Raw genomic sequence first — 10,570 nt, 5'->3', positions numbered from 1 at the left:
TTACGACGAAAAAAGACGAGAATTGCCTGAGCCTATCTAGCTTTTTTTTTTTTTTTTTTTAGCGTGGAAAAAATTAGATATTTTATGTTGGAGTAAGTTTACTTTGGCCCTGTGACGTTGTTTTTTTTAAAAAAAAATATTAAAAAGCCTTTTAAATTGTCTTCTGCTTGTTTTTTTATGCATAGACAAACCCCCAGTTCACTGTTTAAAATGATACTTTTTATTTCTATTTTTTAAACGTAATGATGTTTCTTTCTGTCGACACATTTTCCTTGGTCTCCACTTTCTGCAGTTTCTGTTTTTTTGCTCTTTAGAATTCCCAGAAAAGCAGTTTTATTCCATGAATATCAACTCTCTACTGGAAGACTCAATAAAACGGTTTCATTATCACCGATTTGTGTGTGTTTTCCTGGTTTTCTCTCCACGCACTATCCACTCCAGCATATTATATGGTTTCGTTTGAGAGTGAGGTTTTTGAAAATGCTGTGTCGAAAAGATAACTTCAAAAACAAAAGGAAAACAGCAACCATGTAGTAATGGCCTATTAATATATTGCATAAGATTCTTGGCTTGGAAGGTGGACTTCCACATCTCTTATCCGCCTGATTATCCAACTATAACTATCTCCAATGGTGACCCCTGCAGGTTGTAACAGATACTTGAACAGGCATGATGGGGATTACTTTTTCAGTCATATCCATACTAAACAATGTTTGCTTGTCTTTATCATTCCGCCGAATGCTCTAGTTATGACATAAATTTCATGATAACATATTTGTAATTTAATTTTTAGCCATTGTGACACATTGCATATCATACTTTGAACTTTAGGTGCTCAGAAGTGAGCAAAATGACAGTGACGATAAGCTGTAGTTTTTAAATGAAAAAGGTTGTGGTAATGAATTAATCCTTTCTTGACTTTAATTTTTATACAGTTAGACGTCGTACTGGTACTTTTTTTTTTTTAATTCGAAATTGAAACTGAGCTTTTATTCTGAAAAGTAAGCCGGAAACCGTAACCCGGGAGTAAACAATCATGACCTGTGCACACCGCCTCTGTACGCTGTATTTGCACGTTAGGTCAAAACCCTACAGTCTTTGCAGGGTGGCTGTATAACTCTGAGCTATTGACAGCACTTAAATTAAGCGTTATGAGTTACAATGAGTTAAAAGCCAACATTATAAACTGAAGAGCGGCGTGAAGAACTAATTACCTCATGGCCAGCTGAGAGGAAGCGTCAAGGTGCTTTAGATTGGTAAGGTTATTGGAACTGCCTTTTCAGCCTGTTCAAAGTTTTGTAACAACTGGTTGGTCCCGTTATTGTGGCATCAAAGAGCAGTCAGGCAGCTAGCTGACTGCAGGGCAGAAATTGTGAGCACTTTCAGTCGCTGTTCGGTCGTTTTGTTAAAGTTGATTTGCTACCTCATAGCTAGTAGCGGTAAGGTAAACGCTCATTTCATGAAGCCTGTTTGGAATGAAACTGAACAGAAACCTTACAGCCGTACACGAAGGAACAAGATTTTAGCGCAACACGGGTCTATACTCATGTTCAGTTGTTGCTCAATCCAAACTGTATTCTCATGAAACTGTTTCATTTCGTAGAACCATTAATACAGATTCATTCATTCATTCACTCACTCAGTACTGTGCTGCTAATTCTCATTCACTGTGTGTTTAGGTCCGTGTTATAAAACAGCAGCACGACAAGATGAGTCCTTCAGGAGTCCTCTCCTACCTGCCAAGAGTCACAGTGCTGTCACCTCTCCGCACTACCTCTGCGTTAAGACAATGCCCCAGCAAACCCACTACAGATCTCCGTCACGGACACTTCTTGACTCGTCCCCAGCGGAGATGCGTCTCCGTGGAGGCTGCGCTAAACCATGGCGTGACAGATTTAACGGAGAGGGAGAGACGACTGCTGGACAAGCTTTATGACGGACTAGTGGGGGGTCAGAGGGCATCGCTAGCTGAGTCTATCACTCTGGTAGAAACTCAACATCCTCGGAAAAAAGAGTTAGCGCAGGTGCTTCTGCAGAGAGTGCTCGCGTATAGACAAGAGCAGGAGAGAGAGAACGGCGGCAAACCGGTCGCTTTCAGAGTGGGTCAGTAAGCTGTTTAACACCGATTCACTCCAAAGATACGTTAGTGAACCAATTCACAGCCTGCGTATATTCTACCCCAAGAGCTAGCAAACCTGATTCAAACCTAATCAAGCGTTTTGATAATAAGTGGAGGACTTGAAAGAGGTTCATTTCTGCTGGTTGTTACTAAATCTTTGTCAAATGATTTCTCTGGTTTGGAGTGAGGAACCCTTCGCTTTATAGCAAAGCATGTTCACTTGCATGTATGATACAATATTCCAATGATGTAGAATATTTTTGTGTCAGAATTTCAATGTAAAATCATTCAGTCTAACCAAATGAATGTAACTGGCCATCAACAGTCGATGCTTTACTGAAAATCACCTTGTGTTTGAAACAAAAACACAAGACAGAGTCAAAGCATCGAAGCATCGAATTTTATCTGTCAGAGAATCAGCTCATTTAGCAGAAAAGAATTCAACAGTTTTTCATCCTTTATCTTAAAGCAGCTTTACAGGTAGGGTTTGGATGCCTCTCAGGAAGCTGAACACTAGCCTTAGATACTGCATAGTTGTTGTGTTTGTTTGTTTTGTTTTGTTTTGTTTTCATCTGTTATGAGACCACCGCCAGCATACCGAGACTCAGGTCTCTCAGCCACTGGACTGATCTGTGAAACCAGACAAACTTCCATTTCATGAGTCCGATGGACAAGAAGACTGTCCAGGACTGTGTGTTCTGTTCTGTTCTGTTCTGTTCCGTTCCTCTGAAGAGCCAAGCCCATACACTCATGTGAAGTGCTGGTTTTGTTTTCTCTCTGTTTTGTCTGTGCGTGTGTGTGCGCGTGTGCGTGTGTGTGTGTGGGTGGGTTGGCAGGACTCTCCGGACCCCCCGGGGCAGGTAAATCCTCGTTCATTGAGGTGGTGGGTAAAATGCTGACGGGAAAAGGACATAAAGTGTCTGTGTTGGCTGTGGATCCGTCCTCCTGCACGACGGGAGGTGAGCACTGCACCAGAGCTAGAGAAAACAGGCCAATTTAAACGGTACCACTGCAGCAGAAACAGCTCTGTGTCTGTTGGGTTGATTTTCGTGGATTTAATTTGAATAAGAAAATGAGGACAGTTTAGGATTATGTAAACATTTAATTAGAACCAAATAAGTGCAAGACATGTTTGTCTGTACTTGTGTACTTAACGTATGTGTGTTATGCATGTTAAGTAGTAAACCGCTCGAGGGTGGATGAACATACTGCAGCATAATAAATCAAATCTGAACCGTGTCTGCACTGGATTCCCACTCTTAAAATGTATTTGTATGTTTCTGTGTCTTTCTCGTCTCATTTCTATGCTTGGAAACCATTTGGAATCAATAAGAATCACAGTGAACTGTGTTCAGATTGGGGCTGACAAAACTCACCCTGGAGAAATTATATAATGATCCTTTAGAGCTGCTGTGTATGTAGCTGCCTTCAGTCGAGTGTCACTCAAACACAAGCTCAGTGAGACTATGGCTGTGTCCGAAATGCCATACTGTATACTAGCGTGTGGAGGAGTGTGCAGTACGCAGTGTATACTAGGCTAGTATGCAGTATGCAGTACGCCATTTCAGACACAGCCTAGGTCTCCACAACACTAGCTTCCCCCACACTTACCCAAGTCAGAAAAGAGCATTATTTACATCGTAGGTTCATGTTGGAGATTAGTTATGTCTTTATTTCCAGATCAGTCTTGGAGTTGAGGTACGACACGACCTGGAGGTCAATGTGTGAGATGTGAAAATGTCTTTTTTTTTTAAACTCCACACAGGCTCTCTGATGGGGGATAAGACGCGTATGACGGAACTGTCCAGAGACATGAGTGCTTTTATTCGTCCCTCCCCGACCTCAGGGACCCTAGGGGGTGTCACGCGGACCACCAACGAGGCCATAGTCCTGTGTGAGGGGGCAGGATATGACATCGTGCTGGTGGAAACAGTGGGTGAGGGACCCACTCCTGTCCGTCTGTTTGTCTGTCTATCTATGTATCTATCTGTCTGTTGGTCACTCAGTCAGATTGTCTGACTCTTTCTCTCTCTTTCTTTGGCTCACTGCGTGCTCTCTCTCCCTCTCTCTCTCTCTCTCTCTCTCTCTCTCTCTCTCTCTCACACACTTCGAACAAATATCCTTGGTGAACACTGGTCAAATATGTATTTATTAGCAATGTTAAGTAGCACTCATCCTGTAATCTTTCATAAATAGTTTTGTTTACTGTTAGATTTACTGTATTTTCTGTGTGTCACTCATATGCTTATTGTGTATGTTATATGTTTAGGTGTTGGCCAATCAGAGTTTGCTGTGGCTGACATGGTGGATATGTTTGTGTTACTGATTCCACCAGCAGGGGGCGATGAACTGCAGGTAATCACACAGTAACACCCCACCGGAGTCTGTCCTGTCAGTTTTAGAAATCTGGAAGTCATAGAGGATAAACTAAATTATTCAGGGGACTGTTCTTATATCCTGCATATTTTTCAAAAGAGGATTTTACACAACATAACTGCCTCTTAGCTCTTAAACGTTACTTGTCATCTCTGTTCAGTTTATGTACTTACATATCAACAACTGTTTTTTGTTTTGTTTTAATGTTGTGGTCCTTGAGCCTAACTGTGTGTGTGTTTACTGTGTGTGTTAATGGTACAGGGAATTAAAAGAGGGATCATTGAGATGGCAGATTTGGTGGTGGTGACGAAATCAGACGGAGACCTGGTGGTTCCGGCTCGGCGAATCCAGGCAGAATACACCAGCGCCCTGAAATTACTCCGCAAAAAATCACAGGCTTGGAAGCCTAAGGTGTGTGTGTATGTATGTGTGTGTGTGTGTGTTTGTATGTGTGTGTGTGTGTTTGTATGTGTGGGTGGGTGTGTTTGTGTGTGTGTATGTGTGGGTGTGTGTGAATGTGTGGATGTGTGTGTTTGTGTGTGTGTGAATGTGAGTGTGTGTGCGTGTATGTGTGTGTGTGTGTGTTTGTGTGTGTGTGTGTGTGTGTGTGTTTGTGTGTGTGTGTATGTGTGGGTGTGTGTGTTTGTGTGTGGGTGTGTGTGTATGTGTGGGTGTTTGTGTTTGTGTGTGTGAATGTGTGGGTGTGTGTGTTTGTGTGTATGTGAATGTGAGTGTGTGTGCGTGTGTACGTGTGTGTGTGTGTGTGTGTGTGTGTATGTGTGTGTGTGTTTGTGTGTGTGTGTGTGAATGTGCGTTGCCATGCAAATGATTTCTAAAGTCTCTTCTACGTTTCTGGCCTTTTTCTGAGATGCTGTAAACTCTCCTTCATATGTTTTTAGGGAGGGGTGTGTGTGTGGGGGGGGGATTGGGGTGTGGTGTGCATGGGAACAGGTGTGTCTCTGGCACTGTGGTTCGCTGGCCCTCTGACCTGCTCCATCCTGGGGCGTCCAGATCTCTTCCTGTCCCTGCACTAGGGGTGTAATGGTACGTGAATCATCCCGAACTGTCGCGGTACGGACGTCGGACGTCGCGGTTTGGTGCGTGCAGTCATACGGAGAATAGGCGGTAGCCACAGTTCACAAACGTAACACGGAACCAAATTTCACAAGCGCCAGTCTCTCATTTCACTCTCTCATAGCTGGTTTGTTCTCTTCTCTCTAAGATTTGGGATCTGATTGTGGTGCAAACATATGACAACATAAATTTTCAAGGACCTTATGTCCTTGTTTACCGGTACATTGTAGTATGAAATAAACCTCATTTCTTAATGAATAATAGATGGCAATGCTGCTGTCAACAGCCTAGGACTGACTACACGCTGCTGCAGGCGGCCATGTGCAGTTGTGACGTCACAACCACACGGAATTCAGAACGGGCTGTAGAAAGGCTTTTCTTTACATGGATCATACAGCTGCAGGAGGAGAACGCATGTTTTCCATAGCACATTCATCTCAGTGAATTCAAACGGGCAAGGAAAATCGTGATTTCCATTCTATGGCACCTTCAATGCACTACAGGCTGTACCAACTACCTCAGGGGGGACTATATGACAGTAGGTGGAACAAACTGTAATTTGCACTACTGTCTGTTCAAAATAAATGAAAGAAACCTGGGCCTTATGCATTTGGGGGATCTTGTTACTTTTTTTCCCCCCGTTGTACCGAACTCGTACCAAACCATCAAGTCCAAACCGGGGTGTGAGCCGAACCGTGACTTCTGTGTACCCTTACACCCCTACCCAGCACAAACAGTACATGTGGCCAGCGTGGCCCGGTGCCAGGTCGGCAAAACCAGGATGCAATTCTGCCCAATGAGAGGCCGCCCACACGCAGTAGAGACACTCAGGCATCTGTCAGTGATCTGCCTCTCTCTCTCTCTCTCTCTCTCTCTCTCTCTCTCTCTCTCTCTCTCTCTGTGCCCTGAAGGAGGGGCAGGCTTTGCCCTATTGATTTTTCATTAGTTCTCTGTGTCTTACAGGGCCGTGTGTCTGTGTGTCTGTCTGAGGGCAGTTAGTTCTCTGTGTCTTACAGGGCCGTGTGTCTGTGTGTCTGTCTGAGGGCAGTTAGTTCTCTGTGTCTTACAGGGCCGGGTGTCTGTCTGAGGGCAGTTAGTTCTCTGTGTCTTACAAGGCCGTGTGTCTGTGTGTCTGTCTGAGGGCAGTTAGTTCTCTGTGTCTTACAGGGCCGTGTGTCTGTGTGTCTGTCTGAGGGCAGTTAGTTCTCTGTGTCTTACAGGGCCGGGTGTCTGTCTGAGGGCAGTTAGTTCTCTGTGTCTTACAGAGCCGTGTGTCTGTCTGAGGGCAGTTAGTTCTCTGTGTCTTACAGGGCCGTGTGTCTGTCTGAGGGCAGTTAGTTCTCTGTGTCTTACAGGGCCGTGTGTCTGTCTGAGGGCAGTTAGTTCTCTGTGTCTTACAGGGCCGTGTGTCTGTCTGAGGGCAGTTAGTTCTCTGTGTCTTACAGGGCCGTGTGTCTGTGTGTCTGTCTGAGGGCAGTTAGTTCTCTGTGTCTTACAGGGCCGTGTGTCTGTGTGTCTGTCTGAGGGCAGTTAGTTCTCTGTGTCTTACAGGGCCGTGTGTCTGTGTGTCCGTCTGAGGGCAGTTAGTTCTCTGTGTCTTACAGGGCCATGTGTCTGTGTGTCTGTCTGAGGGCAGTTAGTTCTCTGTGTCTTACAGGGCCGTGTGTCTGTCTGAGGGCAGTTAGTTCTCTGTGTCTTACAGGGCCGTGTGTCTGTGTGTCTGTCTGAGGGCAGTTAGTTCTCTGTGTCTTACAGGGCCGTGTGTCTGTGTGTCTGTCTGAGGGCAGTTAGTTCTCTGTGTCTTACAGGGCCGTGTGTCTGTCTGAGGGCAGTTAGTTCTCTGTGTCTTACAGGGCCGTGTGTCTGTCTGAGGGCAGTTAGTTCTCTGTGTCTTACAGGGCCGTGTGTCTGTCTGAGGGCAGTTAGTTCTCTGTGTCTTACAGGGCCGTGTGTCTGTGTGTCTGTCTGAGGGCAGTTAGTTCTCTGTGTCTTACAGGGCCGTGTGTCTGTGTGTCTGTCTGAGGGCAGTTAGTTCTCTGTGTCTTACAGGGCCGTGTGTCTGTCTGAGGGCAGTTAGTTCTCTGTGTCTTACAGGGCCGTGTGTCTGTCTGAGGGCAGTTAGTTCTCTGTCTCTTACAGGGCCGTGTGTCTGTCTGAGGGCAGTTAGTTCTCTGTGTCTTACAGGGCCGTGTGTCTGTGTGTCTGTCTGAGGGCAGTTAGTTCTCTGTGTCTTACAGGGCCATGTGTCTGTGTGTCTGTCTGAGGGCAGTTAGTTCTCTGTGTCTTACAGGGCCGTGTGTCTGTGTGTCTGTCTGAGGGCAGTTAGTTCTCTGTGTCTTACAGGGCCGTGTGTCTGTGTGTCTGTCTGAGGGCAGTTAGTTCTCTGTGTCTTACAGGGCCATGTGTCTGTGTGTCTGTCTGAGGGCAGTTAGTTCTCTGTGTCTTACAGGGCCGTGTGTCTGTGTGTCCGTCTGAGGGCAGTTAGTTCTCTGTGTCTTACAGGGCCGTGTGTCTGTGTGTCTGTCTGAGGGCAGTTAGTTCTCTGTGTCTTACAGGGCCGTGTGTCTGTGTGTCTGTCTGAGGGCAGTTAGTTCTCTGTGTCTTACAGGGCCGTGTGTCTGTCTGAGGGCAGTTAGTTCTCTGTGTCTTACAGGGCCGTGTGTCTGTCTGAGGGCAGTTAGTTCTCTGTGTCTTACAGGGCCGTGTGTCTGTCTGAGGGCAGTTAGTTCTCTGTGTCTTACAGGGCCGTGTGTCTGTGTGTCTGTCTGAGGGCAGTTAGTTCTCTGTGTCTTACAGGGCCGTGTGTCTGTGTGTCTGTCTGAGGGCAGTTAGTTCTCTGTGTCTTACAGGGCCGTGTGTCTGTGTGTCTGTCTGAGGGCAGTTAGTTCTCTGTGTCTTACAGGGCCGTGTGTCTGTGTGTCTGTCTGAGGGCAGTTAGTTCTCTGTGTCTTACAGGGCCGTGTGTCTGTCTGAGGGCAGTTAGTTCTCTGTGTCTTACAGGGCCATGTGTCTGTGTGTCTGTCTGAGGGCAGTTAGTTCTCTGTGTCTTACAGGGCCGTGTGTCTGTCTGAGGGCAGTTAGTTCTCTGTGTCTTACAGGGCCGTGTGTCTGTCTGAGGGCAGTTAGTTCTCTGTGTCTTACAGGGCCGTGTGTCTGTGTGTCTGTCTGAGGGCAGTTAGTTCTCTGTGTCTTACAGGGCCGTGTGTCTGTGTGTCTGTCTGAGGGGAGTGTGATAAGGGTGGATTTTCTACACATCATCAGGATCAGTTTTTTTATTCAGTCAGTCAACGCCCCCTTCAGCCTCTTACTTTCTTTCTCTCTTTCTTTCTTTCTTTTCCCTCACTCTTTTAGTCTCTCACTTTTTTCTTTCTTTCTGTGATCAGTGATCATCTATCTGTTTGTCTGTCTGTCTGTCTGTCTGTCTTTCTGTCTGTCTATCTTTTTTTTTCATTCAAGTTTTTTGTTTAATATTACACAAAAGTTGGGATTTGTTTGTTGTCGACTTTTTCTTTCGCTCGTATATTTAATTTTAATTTTTGCCTTTCAGACGCTGTCATCTGTGGTATTGTCTTGGGCTTTAATGTCATCTGAATAGCGTGAACAGTAAAATCAGTAGAAATGTTGAATCTCTATTAGATGTTTTATCATTCTCAACGCTGTCAGTGAATGAATTCACTTCATTTCCTCTCTTTCAACTTTACTCTGTTTCATAATTCAGTTTTCCCTTTGTCTTCTTTAAGTCACCTCAAAGCACATCACTTTGTCTTACCTCTCCCCCACTCGCTCGGCCATCCCACTTCAGTCTCTTCTGTCATGTTGGAAAGGGTTGGTTCTGTTTCTGCATGGCTTCATTTACTGTTCAATAACATTGGACCACTGGGTCTCTCTCTCTCCCCCTCCCTCTCTGTCTGTCTCTCTCTCTCTCTCCCTCTCTGTTTCTTTCTCTCTCTCTCCCTCTCTCTCTCAGGTGGTGCGTGTGTCGTCCCAGACAGGTCAGGGCATTGCGGAGCTATGGGAGAAGATGCTGGAGTTCCGTGAAGCCGGCCTGCGCAGTGGGGAGCTGCAGCTGCGCAGACGCAGCCAGCAGAAGGTTTGGCTGTGGAGCCTGATCCAAGAGAACGCCCTGCGTCACTTCCAGGAGCATCCGGCCGTGCGTTGCCAACTCGCCGACCTCGAACGAAGAGTCACGCAGGGAGAGATCTCCCCCGGGCTGGCCGCCGACCTCCTCCTCAAAGTCTTCACCTCCTCACAGTAGCCCCTTCTCTGTCCCTCATTCACCTGCCTTTGTCCCGGGAGGAGACGACTAGAGGAGGTGCAGCCGGGGTCATGATTTGTGAGGTTGTTATGGACCTTAGAGAGGAGTTTACTGGCCTTGTATCAGAGATTTTAACTGAGTGATGTAGACAGTAGGACATAAAACCTGTAATTCATGGCTCTCAAAGACTTTTCTCAAAGGCTGTTTGATTGATCGTGTGGAGACTCCAGTGAGAAAGAAGTGGAGATTTGTAGAAATGGTTTTGGGACTCATCATGGTTAAACACGTAATAATTTACGCACTCACAAACTTATACGCACAAATACTGTAATTGAAAAAAAAAAACAAAAACTATGCAGAGATTATTTTAAAACGTCTCTTCTGAATGATTGTGTTTGTAAGTGAAAGAAAATAACAGACCATGAATCGGCCTGATATGTTCGGGCTAATATGTCGTTCTGTGGTTATTCTCTAGCGACGTGGCTGTTTCTAAACTGACAAATTACGGCCATGCCGCTCAGCACACTGTGTGTCATTTGCCAAATAAAATCAATTAAAACACAGGAGTCGCTGCCAAAAAAAAAGGTGCCCTTTGTGCCCACCAGGTGGTGCTGTAAGCCTGAGGAAGGCTCTGTCCGTTACGTAAACTGTTCCCTGCCTGTGGTCGAGAGCTGTTTGTGTGGGTCTGCAGTGGTGTGTGTGTGTGTGTGTGATTCCATGCTCTTGGGTTGGGGAGTCACTTTAAG

The 10,570-nt window shown here is 45.8% G+C and overlaps 1 protein-coding gene across 1 annotated transcript; it reads left to right on the top strand.

Moving 5' to 3' along the window:
- Nucleotides 1-1,112: 1,112 nt before the first annotated feature.
- mmaa (metabolism of cobalamin associated A) lies at nt 1,113-10,364 on the top strand. The gene is made up of 7 exons (XM_030788023.1): nt 1,113-1,256; nt 1,680-2,103; nt 2,956-3,078; nt 3,885-4,055; nt 4,389-4,474; nt 4,757-4,906; nt 9,537-10,364. The coding sequence occupies exons 2-7, from the start codon at nt 1,710-1,712 to the stop codon at nt 9,822-9,824; spliced, it is 1,212 nt and encodes a 403-aa protein (XP_030643883.1). The 5' UTR covers nt 1,113-1,256; nt 1,680-1,709; the 3' UTR covers nt 9,825-10,364.
- The last annotated feature ends 206 nt before the right edge of the window (nt 10,365-10,570 follow it).

Source organism: Chanos chanos, chromosome 11, assembly GCF_902362185.1.
Source record: "Chanos chanos chromosome 11, fChaCha1.1, whole genome shotgun sequence".
NCBI classification, from domain to species: domain Eukaryota; kingdom Metazoa; phylum Chordata; class Actinopteri; order Gonorynchiformes; family Chanidae; genus Chanos; species Chanos chanos.
This window is presented reverse-complemented; position numbering and strand designations above follow the sequence as displayed.